The sequence below is a fragment of the Cyprinus carpio genome, chromosome A9, assembly GCF_018340385.1.
Source record: "Cyprinus carpio isolate SPL01 chromosome A9, ASM1834038v1, whole genome shotgun sequence".
In the NCBI taxonomy this organism is placed as follows: Eukaryota; Metazoa; Chordata; class Actinopteri; order Cypriniformes; family Cyprinidae; genus Cyprinus; species Cyprinus carpio.
Window position 1 is genome coordinate 20062194 of NC_056580.1, and position 22622 is coordinate 20084815.

General features: G+C 35.5%; 1 protein-coding gene across 3 annotated transcripts in view; it reads right to left on the reverse strand.

The window, feature by feature from the left end:
- The window catches only part of LOC109056413 (amyloid-beta A4 protein-like), a 21954-nt gene extending 11968 nt beyond the window's left edge, over positions 1-9986 (reverse strand). The window contains exons 1-5 of one of the 3 annotated variants that reach the window (XM_042764051.1): positions 9888-9986; positions 3679-3846; positions 2231-2360; positions 799-911; positions 264-454 (exon numbers count right to left, since the gene is read on the reverse strand). In XM_042764051.1, coding sequence (XP_042619985.1) covers positions 264-454; positions 799-911; positions 2231-2360; positions 3679-3798 — 554 coding nt within the window. In that variant the 5' untranslated portion in view covers positions 3799-3846; positions 9888-9986. Of the gene's footprint in view, positions 1-263; positions 455-798; positions 912-2230; positions 2361-3678; positions 3847-8342; positions 8651-9887 lie in introns of those variants that run through there. The other 2 variants (XM_042764050.1, XM_042764052.1) reach the window with 2 other exon arrangements.
- Positions 9987-22622: the final 12636 nt, after the last annotated feature.

Genomic DNA, 22622 nt, shown 5'->3' on the forward strand with positions numbered 1-22622 from the left:
ATGTGCTTTACAAGTCCTAATAAACAATCAATATGCTAGTAATATGCATGAAAATAAGCAACTAATTAATAGTGAGAATTTGTCCCTATCCTTAAGTGTTACCTATATTATTATATTATTAAAATGACAAAAAAGGGCCAAAAATTAATTGCTAATACAGATTTTAAAATATATTTACAATAAGTCACTTGTATTTCCTCATATATTTTTGGCCACTTTCATATATTGATATAGAAATGTATTTTGTACTTGTGTTTGTGTACCTGCTGTCGGTATACTCGGCCTCTGCGCCGCCCCACCACACATCTGAGTTGGCCTCCTCCTGCTCCTCGCTGTCTGACTCCTTCTGCTCCTCCATAGGGCAGCACACAAACTCTACACCACGGAAACGGTCGATGCCACACGGCAGCAGCATACCGTAGTCATGGAGATTCATGGAACGATCACCGCAGGACTGCAGAGGGGCAGCCACAGGGAACAAGCGAAGGAGAATGAAAGCGAGAGAGGTGTAAGGTGCTGAGTCATCATAGAGCTATAAGTAGAACGCTCTCGTGGGTTAGATAGAGATGAATTATACATCTTATTCAGTCATAATCTGCCTACACCATTATTTAACATGCAAATAGAATTGATACATTTGGGTGTTTCTAGTTAACAAAAACAAATATCTGTTCAGAAGCATATAAGATCGAGATCCATTAAATCTGGCTTGATCTGGCTTGTTCTAGTACAAATTACAGCTCCATGTGGCTTTAAAACTTTGTGAATTTGTAAATGTCATGTGGTGTGACCTCTGACCTCTTTGGCCACTGTGTGCCAGTGCAGATGACTCTCGCACATGTCCATTCGCTCCTGGTGCAGGAACTTGCACTTATCTGGGACGAGGAGGGCATCACTGACAAACTCCCCAACTAATGAAAAACAAAAACAAACATTTGCTCACCAGAGGCCCATTCTTCGTACGTCACTTATTACATCCGAGATGAAATGTCACATCCAAGATGATATCATCACGCTAATTCGGTTCTTCGAACGCACCTGTTGTTGATGATTGGTATGGCTGGATTGAATTAACTAAGATAATTGCGTGTTCATGGTTTGGTTTAAAAGGGGCTATCTGTCGATACTCGAAACCATGATCAGCAATGCAGCTATTGGATGGCGGCAAGACGGCAACGTAATGACATCATATAATTAAAAAAGACACCTGATGAAAAACTTTATAAATTTCTGGACTTTTCTAAGGAAACAGCCAAGCGAACAAAACTACATAAATGTTATAATAGATAAATGAAATGTGCACTTTTTTTATTTATTTTATTTTAAGATTAAATTATTTAGATTCGCGATTTATAATATTTGTACAGTATTTACATTTTTATGTCAATGTAGTAATTAGCTATTCATTTAATTTAATATTTGGACAGATTTGTTATGTGACAGCATTAATGAAAGTTTCTTAAGGGTCAGGATCATGTTATCTGCATCTCCTGCCCATCAAGCCACTCCCATAATAGCTGTCATCACTCAAATTAATGCACAAATCTACATTATCAGTATAGCATGTGATATACAATAATGAAGTAATAATTTTATGACGAATAAATATTTCAGTGAGTAAAAGTGTCTATAGTAGGCTATTATGGACTACACAATATTATTATATTATATTATCTTTAAACTAATTTTTAAATGAATATTATTTTAAATTATTGTCCCTGGATCAGTATGATACTCTTGTAAGAAACTAGCAGTGGTAGCGGACAGATTCCAAGGATCAGTTCTGTTTAAAAAGATGCAATCTAATCCTGTTTACATGAAATAAGTCTACTCCTGAGCAGGTTTAAGCTTATGGACCTGTTGCTATGACACCAACTCCGGGATGAGCTTTGAAGAACCAAGTGATTCAAGATTATGCCAAATCGTCAACAATCAAATCCAGATAAATGAGTAAACAACGTACAAAGAACGGGCCCCTGATGCTCATATAGATTTCTGCTGATATGTGTTTATTGCAGGGTAAAATATCCTGAGCAAATGTTGATACCCTTATTGCATTTTGATGAATCTCATCTTATCTGATGCAGAAGGATGATAGGAAATCACACAACAAACACGTTAAAAGCATTAGTTTAATGTCCCACAAATCCAGGTTAATACCCCAGGAGTGGCGGAGCACTCTGATGTAAGCATCACGTTGAAGGATAGCCTTGTAAACACATGTACGTACCCAGGCAGCGGTAGGGGACCACAATGCGCGTGTGACTGCGGCACTGGTGACGACCCATTTTGCACCAGTTCTGGATGCTGACGGGCTGGTTGGCCTCGACTACGTTAGTGATCTGGAGGTCTGGGTATACCTGTGGGAGTCAAGTCAGGGTACAATTACCCGATGTTGTTGAACAGAAAACAGAAAAGCCACTGGCAACCCATTTTACTTTCATAATCTGACCTAGTTCCAACTAAAATAGGCTATATGATGAAAAAAAAGATCCCTTGATTTTAACCATTGGGAAGTCAGAATTCATATCAGAATGTAGAAAATATAAACAATAGTGATGTGCATAAATGAAAATTTGTGGCTTTATTTTAAATCACTTCCCCCACCCCCCATCAGAGTCTGCGATATTTAATTCCAATTACTCCTCAAAAAAAGAACTGTTTCTGTTCACATTTTCAGTCTGTTTTCTCTCACAACCAAAACCTCAAACTTTATGGCTGATATTTAATTAGTAATACAGTATAGTTATACTGATATTTAGTTTTATATTTAGAAATTCCTCTTTGCACAATAAGACCAGGAATGTGTAAACTGGGTCTATTTAGATTTAAAATATTTTTGACTAAATTGTCAGTATATATTTCATAAAATAAACATTTAATTTTGATATTTGTATGTACTATGCACTCTTATTTAAAAAAAAATATATTACCATTCAAAGTTTTGGGGACTGTATATTTTTTTAATGTTTATGAAATAAGTCTCTTATGTTTACCAAGGCTACATTTATTTGATCAAATATACAGTTAAAACAGCAACATTGTGAAATATTATTAAAATCTGGAAGAACGGTTTTCAGTTTTAATATCTTTTAAAATGTAATTTATTAATGTCAGAAATCATTCTAATATGCTGATTTGTTGCACAAGAAACATTTTTTATTATTATCAATACTGAAAGCATTTGTACTGCGTATGTTTTTGTTAAAACTGAAAATATTTTTCAGGAATTTCTGTTCAAAAGAACAGCATTTATTTTACATAGAAACCTTTTGTAACATTATAAATATCTTTACAGTCACTTTTGATCAAGTTAATGCACCACTGCTAAAAAAAATTATTAATTTCTTTTAAAAAAAATCTTACAGTCTCTAAACCTTTGAATGTTATTGGCATATTATATTATATTATTTATATATATGGCTATCGGCCACACAGCTTTCTAAATAAAATCATCAGCTGTTGAACAACTCAACCACTTAATAGAACTTGACATGCTTATGTAATACTCAGAAGGCCCTTGGCTATTAATTACTGTGATTGCCATTATATAATTGACTTTAATTACTAAAGTAGTCATGATACAATAATGTTTTCCAAACTGTGTAAGCTATTGACAAGTAACACAGACACTGCAGCAAAACTCATTCTCAGTTTATATCTCTTTTTTCTCATTACCTCTTGGCAGTACTGAAGGATGCCCTCTTTGGTGCTGATGCAGCTCTTGGTGCCAGTTGGATCCGGCTCCCACTTGCCACTCTGGATGTTGATATGCATGTTGAGTTTCCCACAAAACATGGCCACCTGGGGCTCCGCCAACAGGCCCACTGAGTCATCCGATGGCACCTGCCAACAGCACAATCAGCGGTAACATGAGGAACCATTATCACATAAGCCTATGATCTACAGCTGTCTTCATGTGGGGGGCATTTCTAGCCAAATATTGATACATACAATCAACTGTGATTAACTTGATTAGTTAATCAGCATATCACTGAAATAACCAGATCTCATTTTATTGAATGACTGTCCTAATTACAATATGACTTATAGACAGAGACAGGATGATAATGCAAAGAGGAAAAACAGCAAATGTGATTGGAAGAACAGGGATTCAGCAAATAGTCAATGTGATTATGAGCATCTGATAGATGTAGATAACAGCAGGTTTACTCATCTAACTAGAGTACTAAATATTACAATGTCCACAAAACATGCTCCGTGAAGTCCACTGGGACAGGCTTCAGTATTGTTTGATTTACTGATACAAGGAAATTACTTTGAATAACACACAAACATGTTAACAATAACAATATTGCACCAAATGTTGTCTTAACTAGCCAAACAGTGAGTCGACTACTTAAACACATAATATTGAACAGTGTTGGGTTTGTGAGTTCCTAGCATGCACTGTGACGTGAACAAATTATGTGGTGCCCTTTAGGATTCTGTTTGAATATAAAGTGCATTATAAATAAAATCTATTATTATTATTATTATTATTGGTGGCTGTTATAGGATTATTATTGTGCTTTTTACCGGCTTTATTTATGCTGTTGTTGCTAGTGTTCAAATCATACAAAAGCTTTTAGGGGGTAAGTACTGTAAGTCTTTGAAGACATCTCATAGTATTCAATAAAATATTGCATACTACATAAGTATATATTATAAGCATATACTGTTTATACACTACAGTTCAAAAGTTTGGGGTCCGTAAGGTTTTTGTATGTTTTTGAAAGAATCCTCTAATATGTGAACCCAGGCTGAATTTATTTGATCAAAAATACAGGAAAACCAGTAATACTGTGAAATATTATTACAATTTAAAAGCACTGTTTTCTATTTTAATATATTTTAAAATATAATTTATTTCTGTGATGGCAAAGCTGAATTTCAGCAGCCATTACTCCAGTCTTTACTCAGCAGTCAGTACTTTAGTGTCACATGATCCATTCTAATATTCCGATTTGCTGCTCAAGTAACATTTAGTTTATCAATACTGAAAACAGTTCAAAAGAGCAGCATTTTTCATTTACATTTTTCTAACAATATAAGTCTTTACCTTCACTTTTGATCAATTTAATGGATCCTCGCTGAATAAAAGTATTAATTTCTTTAGAAAAAAAAAATACGAACCCCAAACTTTTGAATGGTAGGCTATACATTTCTATTAATTTCCCACATGGAAATATGGTAACTAAGGAGTATTTGTTTTAAATACAATCTAATCTGTTGAAGTGGATGGGAAGATATTTTAAAATAAGAAAAGAAAAGATAAATAAATGAGAAAGAAGTATGTGTTCGGGGTAAAAGAGTTTTTGAGGTCCTGAAAATTAGTGGAAGACTAAAGAAAAACATATTTGTAATGACAAAATGAGTCAATTCAGAAACAGTGAGTGAGAGAGAGAGAGAGAGAGAGAGAGAGAGAGAGAGAGAGAGAGAGAGAGAGAATAATGGCTGTCCTCTTTTGTGTCTTTGGCCTGGCCTCGACCCAGTGTCACAAAGGTTCCTTACAACCAGACCCACCCAGTCTGTTCAACTGAGCATGAGGAATTATGCGACTGTTGTGTTTTCCCCCTTTTGTTCTGGGTAACAAACAGGGGAAGTGCTGCTATAGCCAGCTGCCTAAAATATGCATCAGTCTCACTAAATAGATAGATGATAGATAGATAGATTCTGTCTTGAAATGTTTTGTTCTTTTTAACCTTTTAACAAATGGTTTGGTGGTTACAGTGCAATAACACATCCCTCTGCTGTAGGGCAATTAAAAACAGAATACTGTAATTATGCTGGCCGCAGTACAGTAGTTAGCTCTTTAGGAAAACTATGTGTTAGACACAAAATGGTCTTAACTACTGCAATGAGCTGTAGAATATCAGCTATAGATCAGTTTACATGTACTGTTTAGATTGGATTATTACAATAGTGCTGTCAATGCATGATGTATGAAATGCTTTAATACTGACACAGCCACTGAACCATTCGTAAAAAGCTAATCATCTGCGAATATCAATATCCCCAATGAGTGTCTCAGCCAGGTTGTCATAGCAGCTCAGGATCCACATTAGTGCATCTATCAAAATGAAATGTGCAGCGTTCAAGAGCCATTCAGCTCTGGCTTAATCTTTAAGGTTGTCAAAATCAATGAGGTAGTTTTTTTTGTACCACCCAAAGACATAATTTAAAACTGACCATGATTACATGTTCCACTGACATTTCCCAGTCAAACAAAGGAAGCCCTTTTTCAGATGGAAGCTGACTGAAAACAGGTTTACTAATTATAAGCAGACTAAGCAAGAGAGCTTTCAGGAAAAATGGCTTGTTTACCATAAGGTGACCAGTAAAGAGGTGACAACACAAACTCTCAAAGCTTGTTTTGGCACACTACATACAAATGACACCTCTAATGGAAAAAGCTTGAGGGTCTGCTTGCAGCAGTCAGTGTGCAAATTATATAATGTCTTACAAAGGGTCCATTTTTAAAAGGAATTGCTAAAGATATTCTTCTGATCAAAACTCTTTTTTTTCAGATGCCTACCACAATAAGCCATTTTTTTTTTTTTTTTTACACAATTTTGAATTTAGTGAATGTTTAGGAATGCAGTAGCAGATGACCTCAAAGCTAACACACATGGACTAAAACCCATATATTTGATTTCATACAGTTGTTGTGATGTAATTGTGGCATAAGAATCAATAATAATGTGAAAAACAATGACAGTATCTAGCCTATTTGTTTTGGTGATACATTATCTAATACTGATCCAAGCAGACAAAGCTTGAGCAGTGTCCCAGTTAACAATTTTTTTTTGGTTCGGAGGAGCATTAATTTATGGTTTTTAAAAATGAAACCTAAAAAGAATACTTCTATAATGTTACAAACTGGTTCCCCTCAAAATAACCTGAGGGGAATCATATACTAAGATCAGGTATCTTCATAAACACAATAGTGACCTAATTTTCTTTGTGAAGGCCTGTTTGGTAACTAATACACACCAATTAGCATTGGATATTTCATGATTACTGAAACAATAATGTTGAAATATTTGTAATATTGACTTATATTTACACACTTTTAGACATTCCCCTCTCCACACACTTTTTTTGTTGTCCCCAAAGCACTGATTCTTACTTGCACCCTGATATTGGTACCACATATGGGCTTAAACCATATATTAACATACTCTTAACAACATCACGTGTAGGCCTATATTAAGGAAATGCAATATAAAATTAAATATCTCTGTTATGTGTTTAAACTTATTGGGTGTCAATAAAGACTTAAACTTAATATGCATGTACCAGCATTAAAATAATCTGTGCATGCAATGCATTAACAGTGTCTGTGAGCGCGAGAATCAGGTTAAATTCATCCAGAGCAGATTTTTGCCTGGATAAAAAAATAACAGGGAACAGCTGCAGTTCACTGACGCCATCTTGCTTCTGTCAACTAACATCTTTTCTTACATTCCTTCCAAAATATCTCCATCATGAACCAGTCCCACATCATTTACGGATTTTAACAATCATGCCCAGATAACAAAGCAAAATCCTTCATAAAACACGCTTGTGAATATTAGATGCGCAAAGGCGCCGCGGAGGAATGATTTTCCTCTGATGCTCAAATGCTTCAGGAGGGCCGCCGGATTGCTGCCACAGCATTTATTCGCCCAAAATGGAGCACTGCAATCTTGCAAACCAGGTTTTATGTTTCTTTATTTTGTGTATAAAAATGTATTGCAAGTGGTGAGGGACTGCGTTCCTCAAAGAGCTGTCAGTCACTGTGTTTACAAGATTTCACCAGCCGCATCTGCATGACACGAGTTAATGTTCCTCTGATCCATATTTATTTGCTCTAACATAAAAACATCACGGGTAAAGCGACAGAAAACCGCCACAGCAACATTTTCCACCGTGCAATTCTTAATTAGCACGTCCTTCGAATGTGATGTTTTCATATGAAGGTGAGCAGATGACTATCTTACCAAATATTAAAACTGCTTTCCTATAAAGATGTCAGACGTCTTTTCTCAATGATATGTATCACTTTCACGCGATACAGTTCGCCCGTTATGCCTAATATTTGTGTAAACCGGGCGATCCTGCTGCACCAGTAGCCTCCACCCAACACTTTTTTAATTGATTTAAAACACCGATGGCAAAGAAATCCCATTGCATTAAAAAGAACCATTATCCTGCTAGAATACGCCACTGACTATCCCGCAGCGCTCAAAATGTCTGTCTGCATCCGCTCTCGCTTTGCGTTTTTCCCCTTCGCTCCCAGGCCATCCTTTAAAGCATGGAGGAGAATCGAGCTCCTTCTCCATTACACAATCACTTACCTCGATGGCAAGCGACAGAGTCGTCAGCATTAACAGCAGGAATACCGTACGGTCCATACCCATGGCCGTGTTCCCAAACGTAGCACGTCCTGGTGGATAAAGGTCCTGAGCGGATCAGGGTTTTTCTGTCGTGATTTTCAGCTCCGAGTTCCTCTGTCGTCTGTGCTGGTTGTGCTTTGTGAGAAATGAGAATGCGCGACTGCACACCGCTGCTCCAGTGAAAGTCAGCTGACCACACGTCTGGAGAAGTGTGGAAGAGAGTGGACTCGGAGTTGAAGATTGGAGGTGGTCAGTGAGGAAACCGCAGAATTTGACCGATACATTAAAACATTTGAGTGAATGAACAGCAAGCAGGACCAATCGCTAAGCCTAATAGTGTTCGATTTGTATTAGTGTAACACACCTGTTTATAGCTATTGAAATAAGAATTAGAAATAATAACTAAAGCCGTGTGGCCATTGCATGAGTTAAAGTTTTAGTAGCTTCACAACCTCTCCCCAGTTAGATCAAGGATGTTTATAAGTGGGGCCACATTATTTCAATCGCTATAGAAATTCATTTGTAATAGGCTATATGTCCAGCTAAAATTTAAGATCCAAAACAGGCTAAATGCCTGAATTATCGAAATAATAAGAAATTGTACACCTTGTACAGGAGTGGTGTTTAATAAATATGATTCATATTTGTCAATCTTGCTATATTAAAAGTAGCCTATCTGCATGGCGAAAATGTCTGCCCTATCATTATTGCTCCTGTCTGTAACTAAAGTCAAAGTCAGAGCCTTTCAGGCTTCCAAAGTGTGGTCTTGTGGTTGTGACAACAGGGTCAAAACTCTTATTTCGTGGGCAATTACAGAGAAAAGGAGTAGAAAAAAATTGCTTGTTAAGGGAACTAAAAGTCCTCCAGCGCCATCTAATGGTATTAACGCAACAAATCATTGAAATGTTTAGATTTATTTGTCCAGTCTGGTGATTTTTTTTTTTCACCCGAAAACGTTGCTTAAAAACAGTAGCCTATACACGTCAGGCTAGTCATGTGCTAATGCATGCATGTTATGTAAGCCTACCACCTATAAAGTTGTAAGTCTCTTTCAGGTAGGCAAACTGAAAATTATAAAAGCATAAACTTCTCGGTTACATCCGGAGTAAGTTGAGCGGTTCGCGGAATTCTGTAAGTGCGTCAAACAGTGGTTAAATACGGAAACAAAGTTGTGTTCCGTTATGCAACCGGAAATATTGCCCACAGGTCATTAGGTTCTCTTTTTTATTATTTGAGAAGTTACTAGTTTTTAGCAGCTCATACTTCAACATTTCTATCCTCTTGGACATCATGATGACCCTGGCATTGCTGACACTTCTGCTGATCATGAGTGAGTCTGTATGTTGATGGATCACAGTGTCAAACAACTACAAATGAAACTATAATTGCAGCTCTACAGATTAGAAATAAATTAGTAACATTATTTTACAGTAATATAGTCTGGTTTTATCCATACATGTACACTTAATTTAATTTGACTGTTAAAACTATTGAGTTGTCTTTTACCTTTAGAGCAGTGTTTCTCAAGCCTGTCCTGGGAACCTCTAACCACTGCACATTTTGTATATCTCACTCATAGGTCACACTCAGTTCTCTACTAATGAGCTGATAAGTTAAATCAGGTGTGTTAAATGAGGGGTACATACAACATATGTAGTGGTTGGGGTCCCCTGAGAAGAACTGCTTTAGCGAACCAAGCCTTTTGTTGTTGTCGTTGTTATAATGATCTTACAGGGAATCATTCTTAGTTTTTTTCTCTTGACCATAGATGGCACAAACGTCTCTTCTCAGCATTTTTAATGAATGGCTATGCTATTTTTTTCATTTTGTTATTTAGTCTGAATATCAACATTTGTGAGAGTTAGTCAGTCTAAACCAGGGGTTCTCAAATCTGGGCACGAGATCCACTTTACTGCAGAGTTTAGCTGTAACCTTAATCAAACACACCTGAGCATGCTTATCAATGTCTTCAGGATCATTAGAAAATCACAGGTAGGTGAGTTTGATCAGGGCTGGAGCTAAACACTGCAGTGCATTGGCCCTCCAGGGTAAGATTTGAGGAACCCTGTTCTAAACAGTTTTTAGGTTGACTGATCTAATTTTGTGTCTCTGGAAAATAGCTGACATTGTTTATGCTGAATATCAGAGTTGTTTTTGTCTATTTGTTCATGAGGGATCTGTGGACATATGTATTTTTGGATTTGTAGAGTAAAATCTATAGTTTTTATTTTTAAGTAAACAGGTAAAATTAGACCCTTAAATTATATTGCACAGAAGGACCCAAGCGACACGTCGTGATAACATTATTATTTTTAAATTTAACATTTATTGTAATTAATGGGGTTATTATTTAATATTTCCAAGAATCAGATGTACATAGACATCTTGGCTTTCATTAAAACCTAGAGATTAATTGTGAGAAATACTTACATTTGCTTTCATAGGTGCATGTGGGCAATTAAATAATTAAATATTCATATGCCTGTATGTAAGTCATAGAATAAATTTAGATCTTCAGACAAAATTCAGCATAAAACAAAGCCAACCCGAGTAAACTATTGCATTCATTCATTCATTCATTCATTCATTCATTCATTCATTCATTCAATTCAATTCATTTTATTGAAGCAAAAAAGTTATCCAACACCTATCACCCATGTGGAAAAGTAATTGCTCCCTTAAACTTAAAATCTGGTTGTGCTGATAGGCACTGAGTAACTTATCCCCCTTCAATAAAAAAAAAAAAAAAAAAATGTATAACAGAATGTGACCAGACCAACAATCAAAAGTATATATTTTTTTAACGAATAAAGCTATTCAGAAACATAAAAAATTGTATGAAATCTATACAAAAACATAAAAAAAATCAGGATGGGAGATCATCAAATATATAATCTCTGATACACTGAATATGCTCCAGACAGAGCGAAATTGAGTATTTGCTATGATGAGTATGCCTATTGTTTTGTACATGTATGTAAAATTTTATTTTATTGTTGTAGATGGTTCTGCAGTGGGAAAAATGATGAAATCTAATGAGATGGCCTTTGTTGGACAGGATGTACTTTTATCATTCAACTGTTCGAATGTCCCAAATGAACTGATATGGCAGAAAGGTGAGAAACTAGTGAATGTTCATCCGCATGACAAAAGCATCATCGATGATTCCTACGTAGATAGGACGCAACTCTTCCTAAACAAGGAGAAGAGAAACTGCTCCCTGCTGCTCTGCAACGTCTCTTCAGCGGATGCAGGGCTGTACACCTCTCATGCCTTATTCAGTGTTGGTGACAATGTCTGGACAAGGAGGTCATTAGAAATTAATCTAACAGGTGAGTTGTCTAAATTTAAATTAGAGAAATCACTAGAACATAATGCTGCCTGTGTTTATTATTTTTATATATTTCACGTTTTAAACTGTAATGTGTGGCAGTGTACATTGTAGTAGTTGATCGTTGACAGATAGTGATGACATTGTTGACTTAGATATTGCCCTTTTCTTCCTACAGTGTCTGAAAATATAATACCAACACATTTTCCAGAAGTGGACCAGGGGGTCCACAGACTCCGCATATGTTTAGTAAAATAAATTAATAAATGTAGCTTTTATGTGATGTCTCCTCACAATGTAAAGCGCTTTGAGTTCCTAGAAAAGCGCTATATAAATGTAATGAATTATGTTGCATAAAATTTTTAAATCAAATTTAAAATTTCATATACATGTACAACAATTCTGCTAAAATAATAAAATACCAGGTGGTTGTTTTTAATCAGCTTTTTATTACTTTTTTTTCTTTTTGTTATAGGGAACTTGAGAAATGTTTAGTTGGCAATGGCATTTTCTTCTCCTCTTACCTCGGTATACAGTAGTATTTATAAGCGCAGTATTGTTTACAGCAGAAAGGAAACACTGTATCACTGCTGTTCCATAAGCGCCACCTGCTGTCAGAGAGTGAAATTGCGTATCATTCAGACTTTCTGCTGTTTTTGTTTCATGATGTAGCATAATTTCACAAAGCTAAAGTCAGACCGTTCTGTTTGTTCCTTTAAATCCTGTAAATCTTATTGAAAATAAAAAATAACTGCTCATGCAACATGTGTGTAGCATCTTTGTTTGGATCATGATTAAAATGCAGTAGTTGCCTCTAATTTCAAATGCCTATTGATTAAAAAAAAAAAAACTATCAAGAAATTTGTTTAAAAAATACAAATACTATATTTAAAATACTAAATATAAGGCCTGAAATTGGAAGTACAATCTGGGCTGCCTTTTCCTATCAATTCTTCAATAGGTAGATCTTGTCTTTCATAAAGGCCGAGGTCAGGGATCTTGGGCTTAAAAAAGTTGATGACCACAGTCACCTTAAAATCACAGTACAACACACTTGGAAACCTGTTAGAATGTTTTCTTTATTAATTTTTGCAACTTTTCAAATGCCTTTTCTATTATTTGTTTTACTGTGGTCCCAGTTTTCAATCTTAAGCTATGTAATACTATCATTTAAAAAAAAAGATAACTTGTTTAGAAAGAAAAAAAATCTAAATAAAGAGTGAAATAAACATTCAATAGTGTACTGAAGGGAAGTGAAGAGAATGCTTGAGATGAAATATGACACAGGTGAGAGTAACTAGGCCTAGTACTTATAAGCAGGATATTTTTATTATGTGTAATTTCCAACTAAACTGAAATTTATTTGAATTATGAAAAAAAAAAAGCTGTGACAGATTCACGAAATGGCATAGCATGCTAAAACACTAGTGCTACGTAAGTACTTTTTTTCCTTTATGCAATTTTTCTTATGTATTCACATTTTATTGTGCTATGGCAGAGATCAACACAAAGTACTTACATCACAGTTTTTCTGAATTGCTAAAACACTAAACCCCAAACTCTGAACCAAATTTTCACTATAACTTAAACCAATTTGTCAAATAAAGCACTCTTTCTTTTAACATGGCAGTTCAGGCAGTTTAGGCGGTTAGGCTCTATTTGCAAATCTCATGCACTTTTTTTTTTTTTTTTTTCAAAACTCTAAACACATTCTCATTCACTTAAACACTTTTGCCGTTATGCATTTGTGTTGCAAAATGTTAAACACAAGTGGCAAAAGTTGAACACAACTAAAGCACAGTTGTCATTGTTTACACACGATTCAAAATTGTTCAAACTTGTTTCTAATGATGTGATATAAGAGACTAAGTCAAACTGTACTTTTGGGACTTATATGGCATATAGTTATTATTAGAAACTGAAATTTCAGTCCTTATTTACTCACACCCATGTGATTCCAACTCTATGTACTTTTTTTATATACTAAATTTTTGAAGATTGTTTATAGTGACCATGGTGACCCTAAAACTTCTGAATCCATATAATCACAAATCATGACAATTCTCCATGCTACATTTTGAAATGGCACGTAGCCCTCAACTGATACATAAGAAAACACGTGGTGTCAAATGTCGCATCATTTTTGAATCTGAATACATGCGTATTAGATTACAATATCTGCTCGAATCTTCAATGGATATTCATTTGTGAAATATTGCTGAAACTGCAGCAGCAAGATACATATTTCGGTCAACGTACTCCATACAGTTTGACAACGTAATCAACAAACTCGTATTAGCTGGACAATAAAAGTGGGAAAGTGAACGTAAATACGGCCTAGAAATGGACCTGTAGCGACATCTGATGGAGTAACACAATAATGCATAGTATGTGGTTCATATTGCTACTCATCTTGTTCAGTCTGGATTTTCCCCTTCCATTATGGCTGTTCAAAGCAGCAAACAAGTTAGACTAGTCATGTGTTGATCCAGGTGCAATAACATACCCATAAAGCTCTAAGTCACGTTCAGGTAACTGTCAACTAGCCTAACTGCGAACTCAGTCACACCCCTCCAGTTTTTTTTTTTTGGTGAATGAGTGGGATGATGAAGTAGGCGGGTCTTAAAGAAAAGAAATTCACGAGTGATTCATCGATTTCACTTCACTTTTCTCAAGCGATCTGACACGCGTGGTTCTTCTGCAGCGGAAATATATACCAAAGGTAAGCAGTACAATATGCTTTTAATTTGAAATGTATTTCTTTACCGATCAGATTTTAATCCATTGTTTGTTTATATATATATTTGATATATTATTTTTAAATTTAGCTGCAGATTTTAGTCATCTGCAGCTTAGTGATTCTTGACTCAAAAGTGCGTTTTGTTTGAATTAGGCTAAGTTATTGTTTCGCGTTTGCTCTGGTTTTAAATCATACAGGAGATTTCATAGACAGGATCAGATGACGAAGTCTTTGTGGGGAAAAAAATAAAAAGTTTGGCTCTTTTTCTCATGTGACCGGGGGGGAAATAGGATGTCTTCTAATAAATTTCACTGATGCATTGAGCTTCTAGGAGATCGATTTCTTCTTTTCTTCTTATGTTTAACGAATGATATCGTGTCTAACCACGACAAAGCGCAGATGTTTGTATTTATGTATTAGTCTAGTTTGTATTGGTTGTTTACGAACGTGGGAATTTCCAGCAGCACATACCTCAAAACCTGCTTTCTCTCTCCTCCAGGACAACCATGAAGACCTTGGCATTGCTGACACTTCTGCTGATCATGAGTGAGTGTTTTTTTTAGTGTTTCTTTACCTATAAAAAAATCTGTTATACATATATAGTTATAGTTTTTGGTATATCTGATATCGTGATATATTGTGTGTGTGTGTGTGTGTGTGTGTGTATATATATATATATATATATATATATATATATATATATATATATATATATATATATATATATTGCCTCTTGAAATGTTTGTGAACTTTCCAGTGTTTGTAAAAAAGTGTTTGTGAATATTTTATGATGAGTACTGTCTCTAACTGTTCTTGTAGATGGTTGTGCAGTGGGACAAATGATGAAATCTGAGGAGGGCTTTGTTGGACAGGATGTACTTTTATCATGCAACTGTTCTAATGACCCAAAAGAACTGATATGGCAGAAAGGTGAGAGAGTAGTGAATGTTCATCCACATGACAAAAGCATCATCGATGATTCCTACGTAAATAGGACGCAACTCTTCCTAAACAAGGAGAAGAGAAACTGCTCCCTGCTGCTCCGCAACGTCTCTTCAACAGACGCAGGGCTGTACACCTCTTATGCCTTAGTCAGTGTTGGTGGCAATGTCTGGTCTAAGAGGTCATTAGAAGTTAACCTAACAGGTGAGTTATCCAATTATGAATTTATTTATCCAAGCAGATTAATAGTAAATATCTTAAAAGGAAACAGCAAGCTTCTTCCTGTTGTACACTTTCAGTGTGCTTCCCTTTTCAAAATGCAAGTCTGCTTAGCTGTAGTCTACTAGGACTGGTTTAGATAATGACGTGTAAGAAACTAACAGATTGGAAAAAACTGCTAAAAAGCAGAACTTTCATGACAACTAAAGGAAGTCGAAATTGTTGCCACTGCACCAGAACCGAAAGTTATTGCCAACAGATAATAGCCTTTGTCAATATCAAAAACAGCATTGTCATCATCTCCAGTGCAACCAGCCATAATAAAATAGTTTATCTATTGAATGGTATCAGAAACTAAAGAACAAAAACAGTACTGGAGTTGTGTTAAAGTATAAATAATGATGTAGGCTCTGAGCTAAACTCTGCCTGTGTTTCTTTAATTATTTTAATGTATCACAAATTGGGATTGTAAGCTGTAATGTGTGGAAGTGTACAGATATTGATGGCATTGATTTCTCATAACATGTCTCTTTTACCAGTGTCTGAAATGAAGAACAGCCCTGAAACAAAAGGCCAAACTGGAGGCAGTTCTGTCACAGCTGTCTCTATTAGTGTTCCCATATTGGTAGTAGCGCTTATACTGGCTGCTAGCCTGCTTCTAACCCTACTGATCAGAAGACGACATCGGCCTAACACGGTAATCAGTCTTTTGTCACTAAATGATACAAATCATCATAGAAAAAGAAAAAATCTACACAAACATTAAAATATTTTTTTTTCAAATTGATTTTCTATGTAAACATAAACCATTGCACTGCGTCTTACTGTTTATTCAGCATCTCATAGCATTAGCATCACATTTTTGAGACAACATGTTACACTAAAAACAGATGAACTTAAAATGTGCTTCAAGACCTGTTGCACTTGATCTTCTTTTAATTACAAGAATATTACCCTTAATGACAACGTTTGAGTTTTGCCATGGTCCACTAAATTAATAGATTTTATGATCTCTTTATATACATTTCTACTATTATTATTTCCATTTGAATAAACCGTTTTAATTGTAAAGTAAAACCTCTTTCTGAAGTAGCCAAATTCCTTGAATAGTCCTCACGGCAAAAGTAAACCTACACCAGTTGCAGTCACATACTTTTAGAGCACAGCTTTAGTGCTTAAGGTCCTGTGTTTGACACGTTTAGTCATAGTACATGAAACATTTCCAAAAAGCCTGACTGTATTTTTTGTTTTTCTTTTTTTGTTATAGGACACTGAATTACAGGCTGGGAGACCAATGCTGGAGAACACCAATGCTGTGTGAAGTTCTCTTGCTTGACAGTTTAATGGACTAACTTCTATGTTGTAATGCAAGGTCCTTCACAACAACAATGGATAACAGGAGGCCTTAGCCCTAAACAAATGCGTTTGCATATGGGCATCCCACAGTGGTGCGTGCCGATCCGTCTCACTTCGAGACAGATCAATGTGCAGTCTTCAGTTGTAACACTGTTTGATATATACCACTGAACTGTGAATATACCCTGAATATACATTCTGTAGGCATTACAGTTTTGTAACTTAACAAGATTCTCCTTGTAGGAACTGTCTTTATTCATTCTTTGAAGAACAGATGTAAAAGTAGGGGATGTGCAGTTTATATTTACCCTTTTTCCTTTTTCCACATTGGTGGTCTCAATCCTAAACAGGCTTTTCAAATCACCTTATTTTAATGTTCATATGTGTACAGCAATCAGTTACTAAGCACACATCATGTAAGCTTTTTTACATTTACTCCTGTATGGGTTGATTTCCTCAGCCTGTGCTGATTTTCATTTATGTGGAAGAAATATGTGGCACTCCCTATGGGATATGTTTGCTTTTTTTACTATACTAAATGTCATTTACTTTTAAATGAATTTTGTAAAGTGCTTCAAACCTGCAGAGGCAATAAACCTTTTACATATACAGTTTTGTTTTCTTTTCTTTTTTGTATGTATGGCCTCTTTTGTTATTGAAGTTTTAGTATAATGACATGTCTGAATGAACTCCAGCCTAAACCATATAGCACATTATTTTGCTGACAAAGAATTTGTCAAATTTTCCAATTTGCACTCTTGGCTGTTGTGTAACGTTGAGGTTTTTAATCCATCCAGATTCCCAACCTCAGTCAGCACAAAAGAATGAACATTTTGTTCCTTGTCTAAACATTTTTGGATTTTTCCACTGGTTTGCTTTCAGTTTCTATATGACTTTACTACTAAAACTGACACATTTCCATGTATTGAATTAAGAAGTCAGAATGTACAAAATGCAATAACCAGATGAAACACACTTCTAGTGTCATGTGATCTTTAGTGAGACATTCATAAGCATAACAAAACATTTAGATATCTTTTGCTGTCATAAAATGATCATTCAAAACTATTTTTTATAACTTTCCTAACTGAAGCTTTACAACCTGCTGGTTACTTTGTTGAAGTAGTGTTTGTTAGATGTTAAAGATACAATATATACCTGCTCTAGTTCATAGTTGGACATCAATGGGCATTTCCTGGTTGTACTAAGGTCAAGAATTTACCCTGTTTTCTTTATTGGACTGAATCATTGCTGTAAATATCTTCTACCTTAATTTTCTTAACAAAACAAGGTGTTTTCAGACTATGCAAATTAGTCCACTAAGGTCACGTTAAGAAATCTTACCTATATATAGAGCAATGACTGTTTTTGTCGGTATAGGTGTTTGATTGAAAGAATGTGCAGATTTTGGATTAAAAGCTTCTATTAGAGGAAGTAGCTGCCAGGTGGTTGAAGATGCGTGCTAAACAGCTCTGGTTACATTTTTACACTCAAAATAGCTTTCATGAAAAGATCATGTTTTCACAAAATGTTAACAGTAAGATTAAAGAGATAGTTCATCCAAATTCTTTCATAACTTACTCACCCACATGCAATTTCAAACCTGTATAATTTTTTTTTTGCCTCTTTTTTTTTGCCACAAAAAAAAGAGATGTTAGGCAGGATATGCATTTCTGAATGGTGCCCAAACATGACAAAAAGCAAAGGTGAACTTTCCTTCTACAGTATATTCCTACAGGGAATATACTGTAGAAGGAACTACAGTACAGGGAGATTTGGGTCCACAATCTATTTTTAGGAATGATAAACTCAAATGAGGGCATGACATGTGGAAACATATCTAAGACACAAACATAATTTAAATACAAGCCATTCAGTCTTTTGGCCTCTTTTAAGCCATGAAATACAAGGGTATTGACCTTTTGATACAACAATAGGTAATATTTACCAATGCTAAAGCTGAGTATACATGAACTCTTAATTATTAACTTTGGATCTTTGGCTGGGAAAACGGCGGCAATAACTGCTAGTAGGCCATTTTTTTTTTTTTTTTTTTTTTTTTTTTTTTTTTACGATGATGGGAATATTCTCACATCATCTCAAACCATTTGTGCTTTTTCATAAAACTTTGCTGTAAAAACATTTTGCATTAACTTTACAGAACACAATAACAGACTGAAGAACTTCTCAACTGAATTGAAATTCAGTCAGGAAAGAAAAACGCTCCCCTCTCTTTGTCACCTTGGAAAGTCCCATGCTGATGTAAGCAAAGCAAATATGTCAGGAGATAGGACATTGTCATGTGATGATGTAATTACTATTTTGCTTTTACACTACTGTGAAATGCAACAAGCTTTTTATTTACAGATATAACACACCTATGAGTTTTATATTTGCACAAATCAGTTTGTAATTATACCTATTATGTTTTCAGATAAAAATATAATGTTTGCTTCCTTGTTATTGATATTGTGTTGCATTTTTTTAAATGTTCAAAAGCAGCTTAAGTTATTAATCCATCTTCTCATTCTTAGAGTGCTTTACTAATAATTTAGTGCAAATTCTACTCCGGAAAACTAAGAGTTAGTTTTCTAACTGTTTCATGGCTATGACTACAACTTCCAAGCCTAAATGTGCAGAAACACATGATACTCCTATGCTGTCAACATGAAACTTTTCATGTTGTGAGGTGAACAATGAGAAGTTGATCATGTATCTTCTTTCACAAGCTTACATAATACCCAAGTCTCCAGGAAGTCAACTGAAATAGAAAATGAACCAGACAGGAAAGGCTAAATAGCACAGATTTAAATACACATAACCTGTTTTGTGTTTGGTGAACGTTAATGTGTGTGGGAGACATTGATATCATGGAAGTTTCTGTGAAACAAGCTGTGTAACATTTTATGGAAACTTTTAAGCAAAACATGTTGCACCAAGGCATTATTGTTGTCCCTTGCCTTAAGTGTCTGAGGAATTGCATCATATTTCCTTGATCTTTAATGATCAAGTTTCATGCACTAGATAAACGTACTGTAACTTCCAAAACTCAAAACTCCTGTCAAACTCCTGTCAAAACTCCACTTCCCCTGTCTAAAATTAAAACTTACTGAAAACAAATTGCAAATATGAATCTATAAGGATTTTCAGCATGTTGTGACGTTACAATGTTACTTTTATTCATTTAGCAGATAATTTCATTCAAAGTGACATTCAAAGTACAAGATATATGAACATGAACATTATTGTACATGTTACATGTCCATGTTATGTATTAGGTGAGCAGGGACTTGTATCCCCCAAGTCATGGTAAAGAAATAAGAATGAAGATGCCACTATTTCTTGAAACAAACTGGAAATAACTGCTGAAATGTTTTACAATCTAACCAGCAGAACAAAATGGAACCAATAAGTTCCATTTTTATGCCAACAAGACAACTTTGGGTTGTGAAATCTGGAAATCTGAGGAACCAAAATGGTGCTGAGTATCTTTTTGTTTATACAGCATGAAGCCTTCCAAAACAAGGTTTTCTAGCCTTAAAGTGCCCCTATTATGGATTTTTGAAAATTACCTTTCATGCAGTGTGTAACACAGCTCTAAGTGAATGAAAACATCATGCTAAATTTTAAATCTGAAAGTGCATTGTGTAAAGTTATTATCTCTCAAAAAGAAAGAGTCGACTCTGAATCATTGAAACCAGATCCCAGGCCGTTTCATGTTGATGTCAATATGAAACATTAGCAAATTTCCCGCCCACTTGTTGGTCTTTTCGCGTTGGTCTGAATAAAAGTTCAAATTCATTCTTTGCCACTATGTGCCGCTTTTGGAGTAGTAAAAATAGCGGTTTCCCTGGTAATACTGTACACAAAGCTATGGAGCCCCGCACATGACATGCAAGAAAAAATAAATAAATAGTGCACGCAATTTACTAATTCGTTCCCTCAATGTACTAAAACGTGCACACGATTACTATTTCATTCCCTCGATTTGCTAATTTGTTCCCTTGATTTGCTAAAACATTCCCTCGATTTGCTAAATTATGCACACAATTTACTAACTGATTCTCTCGATTTATAAATCGTGTTCACTGTTTAGCAAATTGAGGAAATTAATGATTAAATAGTGCACACAATATATAAATCGAGGGAACGAAATAGTAAATCGTGCACACGATTTAGCCTACTATTTTTTTCCTGCATGCCATATGCGGGGCTCCATACAAAGCAGCACTGCGCTCACAAACGCGGCTTTATCAGGCATTACAGGCATTATGAAATAAAAATGAGACCAATCACCACAGATTAGCATCATGCAAAGGAGGGGTTTGGAAAAAAATTAATAGTTGCAGTGAATCGTTTGAGAGTCATTGAGCAAGTAAGGTAAAAATAAATGCATATTATAAGAAAATGAAAGTGTTTTTTGTACTTGCATGTGTAGCAGAGTGAGGTATAACCCTGGTATGATTGGCTGGCATTACCCAAACAGGTGAACCTATCAGTGTTTGTACTTCATCACGATTGGTCAGTTGTGTACGTTTCATGAGCCTATTGGTGCCCGTGTTGTGAATATAAAAGAGGGAAGTGTTCGGCTACTTGGGATGCATCATCCTTGGTACCACCCCTATGTGATGTGGCATTTTGAATGAGGGCTAGCAGTTGGGTTATCCTCCTGTCTGTCATGCGTGCTGGCTGTTGGCCAGTTTTCAGGTTAGTTCCTGTTTTAAAAATGCCTTTTGCCTGTTCAATGGAGAGGCTTATTACCCTGTTTGTTTTTAGTCATAGGCCTGCAAGTTGCTGTAATCCTGCGTTTTGAGCGACCATGTGCATTGAAGCATTGTACCGTTTTCTTGGTATGTATGGAGAGTTTATTGTTTGTTTTTAACAAGTTGTTTTCGGCAGGTTTGATTGCACATCAGGGGTTTCCAATGATCTTAATTGAAGCAACAAATTATGTTATTGTTTTATTATAGTTTTACCAGTTTTGTCTGGAACTCATCTGGGTCCGTCTGTTATATATCACACACACACACACACACACACACACACACACACACACACAAACACACACACACTTGTATGTGGGAGGGGTTGGCCATGGTGCCCTGTACTGTGTGCCCACATGGAGTGCTGTGTTTAACATTTTTGATTTTTCACAAGAGTGTGCGTGTCTGAGTGTCCAAATGAACCCAGAATATAAACACAATATGCAAAGTTTCACATTAAATGGTTTCCCATAGAAAATTATTACAAGGAAAACACTGCGAACCATTTACCGGATTGAGCTCATAATCTGGCCTCATCTGCTTGCCTATGTAAACTATGCAACATTAATATGGTGATTACTGAATTTGATCTTTTAATAATACTGTTTTAAATATATTAAGGCACTTGAAGTGTTTTTACAATGTTTTGTCGCACTTATGACTGAAATATTATTCACATACCTTTGTTTTATTCTTTTGAGAGATGCTCTAAATATTTGCGGCTGGGAAACAGATGGAAAATTGAGAGGCTTGTGCTGCAGTTCTATGGATGTTTTACATTTATGCATTTAGCAGACACTTTTATCCAAAGCAACTTACAGTGCATTCAGGCTAACATTTTTACCTAACATGTGTATCCTGGGATTCAAACCTACAACCTTTTGGGCTGC